Source organism: Gekko japonicus, unplaced genomic scaffold (assembly GCF_001447785.1).
Source record: "Gekko japonicus isolate JY-2015 unplaced genomic scaffold, Gekko_japonicus_V1.1 scaffold1068, whole genome shotgun sequence".
NCBI lineage: Eukaryota > Metazoa > Chordata > Lepidosauria > Squamata > Gekkonidae > Gekko > Gekko japonicus.
The window spans coordinates 17031-35767 of record NW_015168079.1 but is presented as its reverse complement, the minus strand read 5'-3'; the positions used below and the strand labels follow the sequence as shown (position 1 = coordinate 35767).

General features: G+C 47.4%; 1 protein-coding gene across 1 annotated transcript in view; it reads right to left on the bottom strand.

Annotated features, from left to right (window-relative positions):
• Positions 1-13048, bottom strand: part of NR1H2 (nuclear receptor subfamily 1 group H member 2) — a 16227-nt gene extending 3179 nt beyond the window's left edge. The window contains exons 1-9 of the mRNA XM_015414671.1: positions 12977-13048; positions 10395-10526; positions 9475-9553; positions 9224-9373; positions 7110-7379; positions 6769-7013; positions 3591-3770; positions 2254-2353; positions 913-1121 (exon numbers count right to left, since the gene is read on the bottom strand). Of these exons, the coding sequence (XP_015270157.1) occupies positions 913-1121; positions 2254-2353; positions 3591-3770; positions 6769-7013; positions 7110-7379; positions 9224-9373; positions 9475-9514 (1194 nt within the window). The 5' untranslated portion in view covers positions 9515-9553; positions 10395-10526; positions 12977-13048. The remainder of the gene's footprint in view (positions 1-912; positions 1122-2253; positions 2354-3590; positions 3771-6768; positions 7014-7109; positions 7380-9223; positions 9374-9474; positions 9554-10394; positions 10527-12976) is intronic.
• Positions 13049-18737: the final 5689 nt, after the last annotated feature.

Sequence of the window (18737 nt, the reverse complement as noted above, 5' to 3'; positions counted from 1 at the left end):
GAGGTGGTTTTCCTTTTTCCCTGCCAAATCACTGAAGACTGAAGGCACGTCCTAGGGCTTAGGGTTACTTATTGTATCAACTGAAAGATTCTGGAGCAAGATCTGCTGAAGGCCGACACATTGTCATAACTAGGGGTGTGCACTCAGTATATACCAAGCCAAATAAATACTCAAAAAATACCCTATTGGTATTTTTTGTGTATTTATTCAGCCAAATACAGATTGGACAATCTGATTTGACTACTGAAATAGCCACGTCCAAATAAAAGCCAGTATTATTTGGCTTTTATTTGGGCACAGCTAGAAGACATTTGGGGGCCACGGTGGCTCAGAAATTAAGATGCTGAGCTGCAGACCAGAAGGTCTATAGTTCGGGAGTTCAAGGCCCTAGTGCCACATGACAGAGTGAGCTCCCGTCTCTGGCCCCAGCTCCTGCCAACATAGTAGTTCGAAAGCAAGAAATTGCAAGTAGATAAATAGGTACTGCTTCGGTGGGAAGGTAACAGCGTTCCGTGCACCTCAGTGTTTAGTCATGCCGGCCACATAACCATGGAAATTTCTTCAGACAGTGCTGGCTCTTCAGCTTCCAAATGGAGATGTGCACCACCCCCTAGAGTCGGATTCAACTAACTTTCAAGCAAGGGAAACCTTTACATTTACCTTTGGAAGACGTTTAAACTTCAGTTCACACGCTGAGTCATGGTATTTGGGAATATAGATATTTTCCGGGTCCGATAGACCCGAATTGGAAAAACTTTTTTTTTTTGCACACCCCTAGTCATAGGTTATCAGAGCTTGGTTTTGAGTTCTGAAACTCAAGCGATTTTGCCCTTTGTTCCTTTTTTCATGAATCTAGTTTCCCATCACATTTACTCCACCACACTCCCCACCCCCTGTGCCCAGCCCAGGCACCTGCGGACGGTTGAGACGGATGTAGGAACTGAGGGCCTCGATGTAGGGCTGCTGCAGCGCCTCCACCAGGCCGTGGTCCTGCACATTGGGCCGGTCAGCGGAGAAGATGTTGATGGCGATGAGGAGGGCGTACTCGGCGTCATCCAGCTGCAGCTGCCGCATTGCCCGGGAGAATTCAAAGATGGGGTTGATGAACTCCACTTGCAGACCTTACAGGAGGAGTGGTTGAAAGCAGTAAGTCAGGGGGAAAAAAATGGTACGTCTTGGCTTGCCAGGTGGAAAGGGAGAAACGCCAGGGAAATCCCTGCTAAAAACAAACAGGGACTATCGCCAGAAATCAAAGGCAGGAAATGTGACCATCATAAAGTAATCTTGGTACACTTTTTCCGGAAGAAAAATAATCTCTCCATGGAGTGCCGTGTTAGTGACCTACCAAAGCATGGAGAGTCAAGGTTCCAACAGAGTCAGAGGGCCTGAAACAGATACATCCTTTTTGCTCTCAAGACTGTACATGCAAGAAAAAGACACATGGAAGATACAGAAGTGCAATGCATTGACCTCGGAATTGGCTAGATTTGAAATCCCTGGATGATATCACCAGCCAAGCAAGCACGCCACCCCAAGAGACAGCTAAAACAAAACCAGGAACTTGCCAGATCTGGAAACACAGCAATCTTCATCATGTCCTTTCACCAGAAGCACAAAGAGACAATTGTCACAATGCTAGCACAAATCTTTTATTTGCAAGGGAAGCTTTCCTGAACAGCAGTTTCTTGCGGTGCAAATCCTAAGCAGGGGTTACACCCCTTCTAAGCCCACTGAAGTCAATGGGTTGGATCCTAACCACTTTTCCACTGGTGAAAGAAGGTCAGCTTTTGACCACTTGAAAAGGCTACGGGTTGGATCCAACCAGGTTTTTTGCTTGTGGAAAAAGGACTACCAAAAACAAAAAAAAAGCTATGCTGGGGATTACTGGAACTGTGTTGACAAAGGCCACATGGGACAGGGGATTTAGGCGAGACTGAATGAAAAAGCTAGAAACGGCCCGTGTGCCAGGGGTCATAGGACACACCGTGGACTAAAGCCAAGAGGGAATGGAGCCGCAGCGAGGAAGAGAACTGAGCAGGTCCAAACAGCAAATTCGGCAGGATCCAAACTATACGGCTAAGAAGACTGTAACTCTGCTTAGGACTGCACGGTGGGGGGGGGAATAGTAATTTTGGGTGGTGCTTCCTTTCCAATTCTTGGTAAATTTCCACTGGCACGCCATCCCAAGGAGAAGGGTTTTCTGGGAGCAGACTCTCAGCCACCCCCAGTGCCCTGTACGTTGACTCATCTCACCTGCACGGTGAAAGTCATCCTTGCTGTAGGTGAAATCTTTAAGAAACGTAATACACTGGGTCTCGTGGTTATAGCGCCGTGCTGTCTCCAACAGCATGATCTGTGGAGACAAAGAGGTGTGAGGCTGGCTGCTCTTCTTTGTTTACGTGCGGCGTACACTGATGAACCAGATAGGCAACGTCATTGTCCTAAAGACGTTCCCACTGTGTTCCCTTTCCAGAATTAATTATCTGTTCGTTCTGTTCCCAGGGTAACTCAGAGTAAGGCCTAGCTCAAACCATGGGTTGGATCCAAACAGCTTTCTACTGCTGAAAAAGGGAGGTAAGGTTCCCTGGCCACTCAAAAAGACTATTTTAGGGATCATGGGACATGTAAGGATAAATGCTGTGTGAAGCAGGGGCTACAGTAAGGAGGGAAACAGGGTGGGACTGAGTGAAAAAAGCTAGCTGGATCCACCCCTGTGTTTGAGCTACACCACTTAAGACTCCAGAAGTGGGCCAATATCGTTGAATTCCGCTCGATTTAAAAAAATGAATAGATCTGCCCTGGCCTGGATAGCCTAGGCAAGCCTGATCTCATCACATTTTGGAAGCTAAGCAGGGCCGACCATGGCAAGTATTTGGATGGGAGACCTCCAAAGAATACCAGGGTTGGGAGGCAGAGGCAGGCTACTAAGCCAGTTCTCTGAAAGTCCTCCATGTCCCAGTAGGAGTTGCAAGAGGTTGCCATGACACACACACACACACACACACATGCAAAAATTTTAAAAAAAGAATAGGTTTGATCCTTTGCCGTGATATATCTGAAATGTAATGCATAGTCTTCTCCATTTTACACTGTAACTCTGATAAGTTTGGAAACTCATACCATCCATAACAGACCAATTCTGGCATATAAAAAAACAGTCATGTCTGGAAAAGGGGTTTTAAAAGCCTCCTCCCTAACCATGGTGGTTTTCTGTTTGTTTGTTTTTCAACTGGTGCATTCCCCTCACATCAGCAGTTGCGGGTGGCACAGCCCACAGGTTAACGCCCGTTCAGTGAAAGGTCTTTTGCTTGTGTTTCACCCAGAGATGCAATAGCTCCAAATCTGCATTCTTCACTGCTTACTTAATGTTGAACACTTTCTGCTTTTGGAAGCAGAATGTCCAATTCTATCAGGTACACGAGATCCCATTTGTCACTTACAACAGGATCCAGCCACATTACTGAGTTATGCCAGGATGCCCAGGAACAGTGGAGGATAGTGCAAGGCTTGGAAATAACACTTCTAACCCTTTAAACCCCTAAAACAAAGAGCTGGGACCTCCTGGCGGGACACTCTCCACGCTCATTTACCTCAATGGTAGAGGCCTTGAGAAGCGCGATCTGGTCCTCCCGAGAGAGCTGCAGGAAGCCGGGCACCTGCTTGGCAAAGTCCACAATCTCCTGCACAGAGATGATGGCCAACTCCGTGAAGTGGGCAAAGCGTTGCTGGCGTGCCTCCCGGCTGTTGGGATCACTGCCCATAGGCCAAGGCTGGGGGACGAAGCAGTGGAATTCCAAGACAAGCAATAAAGACATATGAGGAATGAGGTGAGTCTACAAAGGTACTCGCGCTGCACTGGCTGCCCAGCAAGACTCTGCGGTTAAGTCCCCCCTTCCGGACCATCCAAATTCTACCATCAATTTCTACCACCAAAGAAAGGTTGTTTAGAAAAACGTATGCCATGCTGTTCTTCCAAACCACCAAAACATGTTATTGCATATAATGCAAAGGTGAAAAAAGGAGTGGTTCCACCCCATACAACAGGCACTGTTTTCAGGACACCTTTTCATCAGTGTTCCCTCTAAGCTGAGTTAGTGAGAGCCAGCTCACAGTTTTTTAGCCTCTGCCTCACACATTTTTGTTTTCGCTCAGGAAGCATGGCTCCAGAGCAAACTCGCTTGCTTACAACTTTAATGTCAGTAGCTCACAAAGTAGAATTCTTGCTCACAAGACTCCACAGCTTAGAGGGAGCATTTTCCTAAGAAGCTTTTCCTAAGAAGCATCAGAGAGTGGGCTAGGGAGACCTTTATGGATTCAGGGGCAATGAGTACTGAAACTCTTTGACTGGACAAAGGTTACTTATGCCAAAAACGGAGGGGAAAATGAACTCAGAAGTATAGGACGAATTAGACTTTCCACAAATTTACCAATGTTTAGATGGAAACCAGATTTAAATGCAATCCACTTTTTATACAGCTTCCAAAACTTGATTGCCTGACGTCATCCCCTTAATCTGGAAGATGACAGGAGTCTGTAATCTTACCCACACAAGAATTTAAGACATTTTCCAAATTCCTTGTTCATCCCCCTAATTAGATTTTTCCATTTGCAAGCAACAGACTGCATTTTCTTTCTGATACAGTAAAGCAGGGCTATTTTTGGGCAGGAACGCACAGGAACGGAATTCCGGCTGGCTCCCAAGTTGGCCACGCCCAGCAGGAACTCATTAGCATAATAGGCCACACCCAACAGCAGAAATTAATTAGGATTGGCTACATTAGGGATGTGTGGCCTAACATGCAAAGGAGTTCCTGCTACAAAAAAAGCCCTGGGTTATTACAACAAACAAGGTAAACAGAATAACAAGCAAAAGGTGGGTGTGGCTGGATAACCACACTTCTGGTAACATGGGGGTGCGTCCTAATGTGATAATGAGCTGTGCTGGCAGGGCCTAATACGCTAATGAATTTCTGGTGTTGGGTGTGGCCTATTATGCTAATGAGTTCCTGCTGGGCTTTTTCTACAAAAAGAGCCCTGCTGAGTAAAGTATCTTGTGGGCAAAAGCAGCGAGGGGACCTGGAATCTAACCTCTACCCCCTCCCCTCAACAGACCACTCTGCCTCCTACAGGAGTCCAGGGGCTGTCTCTCCCTTTCCCTGACTTACAAGACCCATATTCCTGTACAGAGATCCCCAGGATTCCCCATTTTCTTGAACTTCACTGTCCTCAACCCCCAAGCGGCCCCCTCAGCATCTTTCTTCTCTTCTTGCTTAGATGATGAAAGGCCTGATGGGGTAGACACACCATCTCATCTGAAAAGGGGGCCGTCTGTTGCTTCTCTTTCCATTTCATTCTTTATGAACCATTCCTTGTGGCTAATCAACAGGCAGTTTGAGAGTGCTGACCGTAATACACCAATGAGTGATGAGGGGCTGAGAGTCTGCGTGAGGAGGAAATGCTTCCAGTTCTGGAATTCCTCTTGTTTTCCTGTGCATTTGCACGTGCAAAGGGATTGGAGTGGAGGAAAAGGAATGTTTACCTGTCTGTGACGGAGGAAGTCTACAGAGAGGGAGGTGATCACAAGGATGAAGAGGGACGTGGGTGGCTCAAGGTGTTTCCCCGCCTGAGGTTACCAGTCCCCCAAAATCTGCTGCCTGAAGCAACCACCTCAGGTAACATTGTTAGAGAGCCATCCATATGGAGAGGGAGATTTAAAAAGATCAGTGGCTACACATTGGACGGCCGGGTTTGCTCTGAGGAAGCGCAAGCATGAGAGTGAGGGAAAGGGCATGAAGCGGGAGTAGGGGATACAGTCCATTACTCACCCTCCAACCAAGCATCTATCCATTCCTTGCCTCATAAGTTTGGTGTAGTGGTTAAGTGTGCGGACTCTAATCTGGGAGAATGGGGTTTGATTCCCCACTTCTCCACTTGCAGCTGCTGGATGATCTTGGGCAAGCCATAGTTCTGTCAGAGCTGTTCTCTCAAGGACAGTTCTGGAAAGAGCTCTCTCAGCCTCACCCACCTCACAGGGTGTCTGTTGGGGGGAGGGGAAGGGGAAGGAGATTGTAAGCCGCTCTGAGACTCCGAGTGAAGGGCGGGGTATGAATCCAATCTCTTTTCTTCTTCTTCCCTCCTCTCTCAATGAAGGACTGACTGGTGGGATACAAACCAATCTCCCTTCCCAGCATGGCTCAGGCCAGGCCCGTAGCCAGGATTTTGTGGCTTGTGAGGCAATTGTTTTCCTGCTGGGGCTGCCATTATTTGCCATAATGAAGGCGGGGGTGCGCACCCCTCTCCCGCCCCGCCTGCAAGATTGAAACGACCCTCCAGCTGATGGGCGGGCCACGTGCTCCCCGCCGATCAGCTGAAGGGCCCTTTAAATCTTGCAGGAGGGGAAGGAGAGGGACGCACGCCACCCCGTTTCTTCTCAAAAGCGTGTAAAGGGTCCCTTTAAATGCTTTGGGGAAGAAGGGGGCTGGCCATTTAAGGAAGGGACAAAGCAAAGGATAGTCCCACCGTGGCTATAGACCAGGCTCAGGCAGTCAGCACTGGGATAGTCTCATACCAGGAAATAGGAAACACCCCAGAGAACAAGTGGGTTTTGCTATCTCTGCATTGTGGTAGGGCCTAATGATCTGCTTCGTGGCCAGCCCCGAATTATTCACAGTGGATAAATCGCTCTGCCAACATATTTCTGAGTTCTGAGGGACGGGAAGGAGCATCAACTGGGTACCTCGTCTTGACCCCCAAACTGTCTATGATTACCGTGACTTTGGGCTGGTCGCTGAAGCTCCTCTTGTTGCATTGCTGTTGCGCGGCCACCAGCTGCCGAATCATGCCTTCCTGTTGGGGGGTGAGGGGTGCCGGCTCAGGCTGGAGCAGGGTGGGATCGCAGGGCAGAGGGGGCACGCGAAGAACCTCACCCCCGCCCCCTTCCCCGCCCGATGCCCCTTCCCCCTCCTGCTGTTTACGGAACTTCTTTTTCCGGATCTGCTCTTCGGATAAGACACCTGAGGAGGAATCGTACAGAGACATATCCCGGAGTTCCAGCAATGCATCTCTCTCCACCTGTATCACCCCCCTCCCCCACATCATTCCGTACTCACATTCCTCCCGCATGCCTGCCTGTCGGCACTTTTTCAAGCGGCACTCCTGGCACTTGCGGCGCATGTACATGTCCATGTGGCACTGTCCGCTGCCCTTGCAGGTGTACTGTGCCCCCTTGATGACGCTGCGCCGGAAGAAGCCCTTGCAGCCCTCACAGCTGAGGACATTGTAGTGGAACCCCGAGGCCTTGTCCCCACACACGCTGCACACCTCGTCCCCCAGCATCTTTGGGGCAGGGCCCTTCTTGCGCTTGCGGGCTGGCTCCTCAGCTGGGGAGGGAGGGAGAGAATTGGAGGGGAGTAAAAATGATTAAGAGAACCATGGGGCCATTTCCTTTCCCAAACACCAGTTTCAGTTTCTGCATGTTATAACGCCTGCAAATAACTCTCAGTCACTCATGAAACAGACTTGTAACCTTAACAGCCTCATTTTTCCAAAAGGTGAACTCGAGTTGAAAGAACAAGGGGAAAACAAAACTTCAAGATTATCCTCCTCTGGATAGCCCAGGCAAGCCCCATCTCATCAGATCTTGGAAGCTAAGCAGGGTCAACTCTGGCACGTACTTGGATGGGAGACCTCCTTGGAATACCAACAGTTGGGAGGCAAAGGCAGGCTTTTTTCAGCCACCTCTCTGAATATCCTTCAGGCCCCCGTCACCAGAGGTCGCCATGACTTCCAGGTGCACACACGGTCAATCACCAGAGGTCGCCATGACTTCCAGGTCCATACACACACATATGAAAAATCCAAAAAAACCAAACAAAACCAAAAGATTACCCTCCTCATGTTATATAAGGAATCCCCCCCCACCCAGTATAACAGAGATCTAATAATAAATCATTATAATTATCGTATGGCATCGTGTGTAGTATAGCCAGGAGATCCTAAGATTGTCTGGCAGTCAAAAGTTCTAGCTCTTTTAACGTTTTGCACTACTAGGAGGTGAGCTAGACTGGTTTTTGAGGCAAGAGGCATTTCAGAGGTGGTTTGCCATTGCCTGCCTCTGTGTCACAGCCCTAATATTCCTTGGAGGTCTCCCATCCAGATACGAGCCAAGGCCAACCCTGCTTAGCTTCTGAGATCGGATAAGATCGGTCTAGCCTGGGCTATCCAGGTCAGGGCAACAAAGATGTAAAAAGCAGTCATAGAGGTATGTATAGGTATTAAGAGAGCCATTTACTGATGACCAAAAGAAAAGACAAGAGCTCTTTATCACACACACACTTCAGCCAATTTTAACGGACAGAAGCAGAACCCAAGCATTTAAAAAAACAGAACCGGGAAAAGGACATCATACCACCTTAGTGCGTAGTGTGATAGGGGGCCATGGCACTTGTCCCCACACCATTTCCCTGTCTGAAAATTTTCCTCTCACAGGCAACATAAAAGTTCAAGGAGGAAAATAAAACAAGGGAGAGGCACCCAAATTGTCTTTTATCCATACCAAAGCTAGTGGTATCTTGGAGGGTTGGGCACCTTTTTAACCAGGGTAATGACCCAAGAGAAAAGGCTAACCCCTCCTCTCAAGGCCCGGATGTAAATCAGGTCCTTCCAAGGGGAGCCTTTGCACATCACGAGAGCTAGGCAGAGATACCCCATTTAATGTAGTTTGTTCCCTAAAGGTAAAGGTAAAGGTTCCCTTGCTCAAAAGCCAGTCGAATCTGACTCTAGGGTTGCGGTGCTCATCTCCGTTTCAAAGTCGAAGAGCCAGCGCTGTCCGAAGACGTTTCCGTGGTCATGTGGCCGGCATGACTAAACACCAAGGCGCACAGAACGCTGTTACCTTCCCACGGAAGTGGTACCTATTTATCTACTTGCAATTTCTTGCTTTCGAACTGATGAGGCAAAATAGAGCATCTTTCTAAATAAATGGTTCAGCTTGTGACAGAACCATTTTCAGGACTGTTCCTGTCTTACAAACTGCAGGCAGGGATTGCATGTATGTGCGTTCCATCTTGAAAAAACCTCCAGGCACGCCGAAATGTAAATGACAGAGAAAAAGGGTTCTAGAGTTGCTACTTCTCTGTGGCTCAGTTGAGACGTAATACAAAACCAGAGTTTATTTGAACTACAGCTGTCTTGTGAAACCAGGATTCAGTTCGCACACAATCACCTGGCCCCAAAGCCGAGTCCCTCTCCCCTGCGCTGTGCGTGGAACTCTCTCCATCGTCTGTGCAAACTGACTCAATTTTCACGGCGCTCAGAGCCTCTGGCCTGGTCTCCGTCCACTCGTCTTTGACCTGCAGGGAAGGCTCCCCATCTTCTGTTTACAAACAAGGGGGGGGGAAGGAAATTTTTGATATTTGAAAAACTCAACTCTGTTCACTACTTGGCCAGTGGGTTAGTTGTCACTTAGTGGCTTACCCAACGGTAACCGAAGTTCATCGGTGCCTGTTTTGGCCATCTCAGGGTGTCAACCACAGCAACATTGCATAATGCAGCCCTAGAACCGGGCAGATAAAAGGAAGAGAGTTCAGCTAAACCCACACTGTCCCCCAAGCTCTGTTTCTCCCTCCTCCCCCATCTCCACAGGGAAAGGGATAAAGGCCCCTCTATTTTACCCAGTTGTCACTGGGCGCAGGAGTGAACTCAAGGCCTTGAAAAGGGCAACCTGGTCCTCCCTGGACTGCTTCCTCCATTCAGAAAGAACTTCCCCAACTTCTCCGGTCTTTTCTATTACCTGAGGAGGCAACTAGGCAGTCTGTCTTATTTAGACTTATTCCTTCCCATCTCATTGAGTTTCTCTCAGCTACCTCATAGATGTTGGGCAAAACCCAATTCTCCCCCATCCCAACATGATGCCTACCAGAAAAGATTTTAAAGAAGCTCTGCTCACCCCTTGCTTCTGGACTCCCCCCCCAACTCCAACCAACCACAGAAATGTCTAAATTTTATTTATAAGGCCTTCAAAGTGGAAGACGGCACAGTGTCTCTTGGCCTCTTTGTTTACAGCCCTTTCCTTCACCTATTGATTACCCTAGACCTCCTCCAGGAGTTCAGGGCAGTATACACCACTCCTCCATTTCTCCTCACAACCATCCTGTGAGAGGTAGGTTAAGCTGACAGAGAGTGACTGGCCCAATGTAACCCAGCAAACTTCTTTCATCTCTCTCATCTCTACTAAAGCTGACTGACTTTTGGTCTCAGTTCTCACGACATTTCTCCTTCTGCAGCCTCACACACGCAAGTTCCACTCCCACCCACACTTACATATCTTATGGCTCTCCTTTCTAATGTACAACGTGGTGAAAGTACAGGCAAGGAGTCATTTCCTTAAACTTCACCTTTCTCCCCACAGTGGGGAAGAGACTCAGCTAAATGATGTCCACATAAGAGGATTCATGGGGGCGCAGTCAGGAATGTGGAGCGGGGTGAAGGCCAGCGGCTGCACTAGTGGTCTGAGGAAGAGCTGCAAACTGAAAGAGAAACCAAAATCATCTGGTTTCATTTATTTACTTCATGCATAATCTGCCTTTCTCACTGACTTGCAAGACAAGATTATTAAAGCAATTAAAAACAATACAACAGGAAGATTACAATACATACAGTGCAATAAAAACTAGATTACAAAATTAGGGAATACTCTAGAAAATATATACGATAAAGGAGGATTACAGAACTATGCTACAAAACCAGTACAATATATAATGCAATGAAAACTGCCTGAAGTTTCACAGACAATAACTACTGCCCCATTCCCTTTATACTGTGACAGAAATTGAAGGTAATTTCAGAAACAGCAGCATTTGCCATTTATTTATTTAGTACAGTTTTATCCTGTTACACAGTTCTCGTGCCCACCTCCATTTTAGCCCCACAACAACCGTATGAGGTAGGTTAGGCTGAGAGTAACTCACTGTCCTGAGGTCAACTTCCACAGCAAGAACAGGGATTCAAACATGGGTTTTCCAGATCCCAGTATGACACTCCAACCCAGCTGGCTTTCAACAGCCATAGTTCAATACACACTTACAGATCCAGGGACATATATCAGGGGAATCAAAAACAAGACATACACCAAAAGAAGAGAAGCTACCAGGGATTAGATCTCAGTGTCTTCCACTGTTGTTATCTAAAGGAAATAACTCATCCGTAAAAACAAAACCATCAAAATATGATTATTTTTACAGATGAGTCATTTCAGTCAATAAAGATACTGTGGGTTAGATATAAGGGTTGGAGTGTCTCATGGATCGAATGAAAGATCACATACTTTTTCCTTCTCATTAAGATAACCATCATCTGTAACCTGGACCATGCCTTGTCATATTTTCATACACAGCAGAAATAGTCATCAACGCACACCAAAGGAATTTAAAAAGGGCCACTTCTACAATGCTCTAGCCACCCTGAGTTCAAAAGGGTATCTGATACGTGCAAAGAGATAATTCATCTGTAGTCTCAAAGATGCATCTCTCAGAAATCCTGTTCAGGGTTATGTTGCAGATTAGCACAAATGAGAGGCAACCGGAACAGGCTGGCTGAAGTACTATTACTTAGCATTCTTTATATATTGCAAAGCACTGGGAATCAATTCGTACGAGCTGTACATTTTATCCCATCTTTCCTCCGAGGTGTTCAGGGTAGCATACATCAGTCTGTCTTCCTCATTTTTTTATCCTCACAACAACCCTGTGGGGTTGATTAGGCTGAGAGTCTGTTCCAAGGTCACCCAAGCAAACTTCATGGCACAGTGGGGATCTGAAACTGGGCCTACCAGGCCGTAGTATGACACAATAGCCACTATACCCAGCTGGCTCTCTGGGAGGATTTTACACCCGTTACCTTGTTATAACAACAGCCCTGTAAGGCAGACCAGTATTATCATCCCTGTACTGTGGACAAGGGGCTAAGAGGGTGGGCATGCCAAAGGCCAACAAGTGGGTTTGTGGCAAAGGTGATATCGTGATAATTTCCTAATGCATGGAATGTTTAATTCTGATCTGTGATGCTGACAATGGGAAAGTTGGTGCAAAGAGATAACGGCCCAACGCATGTGGTCCATATGCTCCTCTGCTGGTGCTGAGGGTGTGGGGTTTAAGTCTGACCACTGAGAGCCAATGTGGTGTAGCAGTTCGAATGTTGGATTAAGACCAGGGAAACCCATGTTCAAATCCCCACACTGCCATGGAACTTGCCGGGTGACCTTGAGTCAGTCCCACATTCTCAGCCTGATCTACTTCCTAAAAAACGGAGGAGAGACGCACAACGTAAGCTGCTTTGAGTCGCCATGGGGAGAAGGGGGGGAGAGGTATAAAGAAATCAAATAAATACAATAAAACTACTGGGTCTCTAATACGAAAACTGCTTAGGAAGCATTTCCCATCAACAGGGGATGCACAACCTAGCAGATTCTAGATCCCTGTGTGCATAGTTTTGAAGGGCTCGATCACTGTTGACTCACAGGCGATTCTGCCCACAGCTATCGTGGGGGGAGGGAGGGAGGCTCAACACCCCTTGCCTAATTCTCTTCCAGTACCCACAGCTATCGTGGGGGAGGTTCAACACCCCTTGCCTAATTCTCTTCCAGAAAGTTAGGAGTTGAATCAGGGCAAACGGCACCACATATAAGCCTCTCTCCTTCCCCCTCTAGAGCAAAGAGGAGCAGGCTCCGTGGTAATCTGCTGGGCAAGTTCGAGTCCCTAACACCCACACAATCGCCTTACTAAGCGGGGTGCGGGGGAGTGCGCTCTACCCTCTGCTTGGGATAGATGCGCGGAAGGGGCTGTTTTTCCTGAATTCTGCTTCTCTGGTGGGGGCGAACATCCAAATTCTTGCCGGGATCCCAGCCACTCTGACCCCAGCCCCCAGCCCAGCGGATGCGTCCCCAGCCTCTCGCTCCTCCCCCACTTTCCGCCTCCTTTACCTCTCTCTCTCCAGCTGCACCCTCCACTTGGGAAAAAGTGAAAACACTTGTCTGGCACACAGGAGCAGGGCGCTTCCGGGAACCCTGCCTTGGCGTCACTTCCCTTCTGCAGCCTGGGAAAACCACCCCTTCTGCAGCAAGTACCTCCCCTATCCCGCCGGCTGTGTGTGCAAAAGGCGTGAGGCCGTATGGTGCGCGTGTTTGGAACACCGGCGCGCTTTAGTTGGGGATCGAATGCCGGTTAGCCCGGTGATGCCCTTCTCCGAGACAGGACCCCGACTCTCCCATCCTCTCCAGCCTGTGCGCTCAGGCGTGTTGTTGTTGTTAACAGTCGCACAGTCGAGTCCGCTCAGGCATACCGATCTTCTAAGAGATTTATTCTCTTGCGGGGGGAGATCGTTCAATCCCACTTTTCTTTTGTTCATACGCATCGCTGTAGTCTGTCATATCCTGTGGCTCGTTTGAAGCACTCTCGTCGTATTTGCACCCCAAGGAAACAGTCGCTGCAGGATGATAGGCAGATGTGTCACTGGCTGCGCATGCAGCGCTATAGCAGAACAGGCATTCCCTTCTGCGACTCGGAGATAAGAGCTACCCTGTTTCCCCGAAAATAAGACCTACCCCCAAAATAAGCCCTAGCAGGATTTCTATGCATTTGTGGTATAAGCCCTAGTGTGTCTTCTTGAGAAAAAATAAATATGACAGTGTCTTATTTTCGGGGAAACACGGTTCGCAGAGACCTGGGTATGGAAGCGAATAACGTTACAAGTAGAACAATTGACAATCGGCTGCCCGGTTAATTTGAGGGGAGGGGCGCCTTTCAAATCGATTTTTAGTCGATTCGTCCGCTCCAGAACTTTTTTGTGCTTGCTTGGGAATGGGATAGGATCCGTATTCAAAGTAACCCTCCCCCGGGGAAAACTGGCAACAGAGTGAGTTAAGGATGATTGTGGGCCAGTTCTTGGTCATGCTGTTTGGTATCTCAGTTTCTCACAGAAATTTAACAGATGCCTACTGATTCCTTAGAGAATAGCAGAATTTATTCAGGCAAAAGCTTCCGTGATGCAATGCTCACTTCATGAGATACACGCTGTGTGCAAAGTTTACTGCATACTCATAAAAGTTTACCTCAAATGTCATAACTTTACCTCCGTAGGTAAAGATATGAGTAATAGAAGCACAGGAGTGGGAAGATGTTACAAACCTAAGCCAGTCTGAAACCCTAACCAAAGAGAAACAAAAGTGACCTCCATGTCTGAGAGGAGTGAATGGAGAGTGTTAGTCTTATTTTCGACATTTATTGCTTACCTTCTCCATTCCAGTGTATCTGAAGAAGATGTGCCTGCACACAAAAGCTCATACCTTGAATAAAACTTCATTGGTCTTAAAGGTGCCACTGAACTCTAAATTTGTTCCAAAGAGAAATCAGTCCATTCAGAGGGGTTACGGAACATTCCTAACTCTAGAAGACGGGCAGAGTACAATAAACATAAAATTTAATCCAGGAAGGTGGAACACGATAAGCAAAGATAATTAACATCTGTAAAAAAACAAAGTTTGAGTCCCGTGGCACCTTTAAAACCAACAAAGTTTAATTCTGGATGTAAGGTTTCGTTTGCACACACACTTCTTCACCTGAATCTGTGAAGGGTTTGTGATGCTGAGCTTATTGACATCTGGAAGAACAGGTTGAGTCATGCAGAGAAGCCAGGAGGAAATGCGGTTGGAATCTATTTAGGAAATCAGGTTTTACATCTGCTTGCTCCAACTGTGTAAAGGTAAAGGTTCCCTTGCTCGAAAGCCAGTCAAGTCCGACTCTAGGGTTGCGGTGCTCATCTTTGTTTCAAAGCCAAAGAGCCAGCACTGTCTGAAGACATTTTCCGTGGTCATGTGGCCGGCATGACTAAACACCAAGGCGCACGGAACGCTGTTACCTTCCCACCGAAGTGGTCCCTATTTATCTACTTGCAATTTCTTGCTTTCGAACTGCTAGGTTGGCAGGAGCTGGAACTAGAGATGGGAGCTCACTCCGTCATGCGGCACCCGGGTCTCGACTACTGACCTTCGACAGCCTGCAGTTCAGCGTCTTAACCACTTGAGCCACCGCTGCTCCCTCTGTACTCCAACATTATTTGTACCAGTAATTCTGCATGTCTGTACCCACAAACACATAGTAAAAGGTGATTTTGAGGCTGAGAGGTGAGCTGATATCATTTCAGCTCTAGGCAGAGAGTGGAAAACCTGAACGGACGTTCTAGTCCCAGGTGGAGTTATCAGTGTGGCTATCTGACAGTGTGATCCTCTGCAGAACTAGTCCAGTCTAAGCTCACCCAAATCAGTGCACTGTAAAATGCTCTGGAATGTATGGCTCTTTAAAAAAAAAATCAACATTTTACTGCCCAGAAAGGATCCTGAACTTTAGAATGGGGCCAGTAGGTGTGTTGGTACAGCACTCCATTTATTGCTATTTGGCATATTTAGGATGGGAGATTGTTTCTTGCCCAGCATGAAATAATAAAAAAGGATTCCAGCTGAGTGTTACAACAGTTTCTCTTTAATCTTATTAAAATATAATTAAATAGAAAGCAAAACAAGAAAAAGACAAAGTTAACACATTTATAGCTGTATTTTATTAATGGAAGTTAATGACAAAAGCAGAATTAATTATTAGAAAATGACAATGTATCCACCTGGACTGAATTGAGACCAAGGTTTCCTGTCTCATCACCAGTGCTGATTTCTCCATCTGATTTCTCTCTGTATATCACACCTAATCATTTGTCATTTGCCTGCTAATATCATTTGGCATCAGAAATCACTCCACTTTCCAGTATATAGGACAGATGGACTCCTATTCTAGCTGTATCTGAAGAAGTGCCACAAGTTTTGTTAGTCTTTAAACTGCTACTGGGCTCTTACTCTTTTCTTCATCTACATGGAATACATTTGTTGTGCATACATTTAGAGGTTTCCCTATTGTGCTGTATTGGCTAGCTGATGTAACATATTCTTTCTGTGAGTTCCTTAAAAAAAAAAAAACCCTTGCGAACATTGTTTTACAATGATTTGCGGTTTTAAGCAAACAAACTGAATTGATTAATATGCACTAGTCACTATAAACACATTACTAAAACAATCGAGTCAATATTAATCACTATAAGGTATACCTAAGACAGCAATTAAAAAGTTATTACAAGAATAATAGTTGATAATGTTCCTGGGGGTTAGCAGTGTTAGCCTGTTGCAGGTCTAGGCTCCCAAAAGATTTATTGTGACATACACATGCAGGGGTTAGGACCCCTTTAATCAGATGTTCAGAACATTCGGTTAGGTACATATGTGCATAGATTTTTAAAATGTACTTCATTTCTACCTTGCCTTTAGGGTTGCCAGGTCTGGGTTGGAAAATACCTGGGGACTTTGGGGGTAGATCCAGGAGAGGGTGGGGTTTGGGGAGGGGAGGGCCCACAGCATGGTACAGTGCCATAGAGTCCACCCTTCAAAGCAGCCATTTCCTCCAGGGGAGCTGATCTCTGTCAGCTGGAGATCAGTTGTAAAAGCAGGAGATCTCCAGGTCCCACCTACTTGCCTTCCTCCACAGTGGGGACCCAAAGCAGCTTACATTGTTCGCATTTTCTCCATTTTAGCCTCACAACAACCCTGTGAGGTAGGTTGGGTTCAGAGTGTGTTAAGTGGCCCAAGGTCCACCCAGCAAGCTTCCACAGCAGAGTGGGGATTCACACCAACACTCTATCCACTGTACCACACTGCCTCTCTTGCATGGATATAAAAGGAAAAAATGTATGCAATGGAGTCAAAAGATAGTGAAATGCAGGCATTATCTGCTGTGTATATGCTTACTGTGCCACAGTCTGTAGTGGTGTAGATTTCCCCGCTCTCTTATCCTTTAGCTGTGTTTGTACCTATTGTTCAATTTAGGGCTCCCTGCAGCTGACAAAATGGCTTTGGTCTGTGGAAATCAACCCTTCTAAATTGCAGGCAACCTACACACAGCCAATTTCAATTTTTTAAAAAAATACTGCTTTAGGAGAGGGGTGGAGCTTCTCTTCCACATACAGGTTGCATCCAGGGTTCAGACCCCAGCATCTCCACAGATCAGGTAACAGGTGATATACAAGACCTCAGGCCGGGCCCCTGGAGAACCCCCCTCCCCAGATAATATTGACCTTGATGGACCAAGGGCTTGACTCAGCAGAAAGCAGATTCATGCCCTTTCCTCATTTCGGTTCTTACATGACCTTCACTGCTTGGACAGTATTAGCAAGGGCTTTCAGCCAGCAGAAAGGTGACTGAACCCTCCAAGCAAGGCGGGAGACAAACGTCGAATCTGCATTTGCATTTTAAAATCAGTTTCGTGCTTCTGTGACGCTGTCTTTCTCGTCTCGATGCTTATTTGAATGTTGTTTGGAGAAGATTCTTTTAAAGCAGTGCAGAGGTGCAATGACAGTGGAGCCGCCTGAAAGTACAATAAATGTATGTGGACGTGCAAAAGTATGCTAGCACTGTTGAGGTGTGAAAACGACACCAAATGTAAACAGCTTTTTTGAAGACGGAGTCAAAAGACTGGGACACAGGTGGGAAAGACAAATGCAGATTCGGCCAAAGACAGCCATTTGCTATGATACAGGCCCATAGCTACAGTGGGGCATCTCAGGGCTATGCCCCCTGTCTTACTGGCAAGGCCCCACAAGTTCCCATCCAGCCCAAGGCCCTAAGCAGTGGTGAGTGCAGGGAATGAGCCAGGTATTCCTGCGCAGCTGCCTGGCGCAAAGGGCCGGCTGTGGTGGCAGTGCAGAGCCAGACAGCACCTGTTTCCCTCAGAGAGTCGATTTAACTTTAATTAAATTACCTCTAATTCGATCAGCCAGTGTCCCCTGAGAAATTTAAACGCCCCCGACAAAAAAAATATTCTTCTACCATGTGCATTTTTATCCAAATCAGGAATGGACCCACGGCTTTTCCAGAATATCCTTCTACCATGTGCATTTTTATCCGAATCAGGAATGGACCCACGGCTTTTCCAGCTTGCTCTCGCTCTCACACACATACATTTGTTGTTGTTCAGTCGCACAGTCCGACTCTTCGCGACCCCATGGACCAAATCACGCCAGGCCTTCCGGTCTTCCGCCGTCCTCTGAAGTGTGCTCAATTTCATGTTCGTTGCATCGATGGCACTGTCTAACCATCTCATCCTTTGCCGTCCCCGTCTTCTTTGACCTTCAATCTTTCCCAGCATCAGGGTCTTCTCCAGTGAGTGCTCCCTTCTCATTGGGTGGCCAAAGTATTTGAGCTTCAGTTTCCTTATCTGGCCTTCCAGGGAACAGTCAGGGTTGATTTCACACACATACATACACACGGGCAAACTTGGACAGGGCTTTTGCGCCTTCTTTTTCGCCTACAGCAGCGGCCTGCGGTTCTCACGCGGCTCCATCCGGTTTATCTTCCGTTCTCCTGGGGTAGCAGGCCGAGCGAGCGAGTGAACGTTGCCTGCCTGTAGACGGGGCAGTTCTGCCACTCCGGGCGCGCCTCCTTAACTCGCTCCTCCCGACGCTTCGGCCTGCCCCTGCCACCGCCGGCCAGGCAGACTTCGGAGCCGGGGGCGCGGTTTGTGTACAGGCCCGCCCCCGGTTTACTCTGACTTCAGGGCGCGGGAGAGAAACCGGACCGAGCTGCTGCGAGTCACGGACGCATGTGCAGAGCGGGTCTAGTGGAGAAGGTAGGAGGAAGTTTCCTGCTGGAG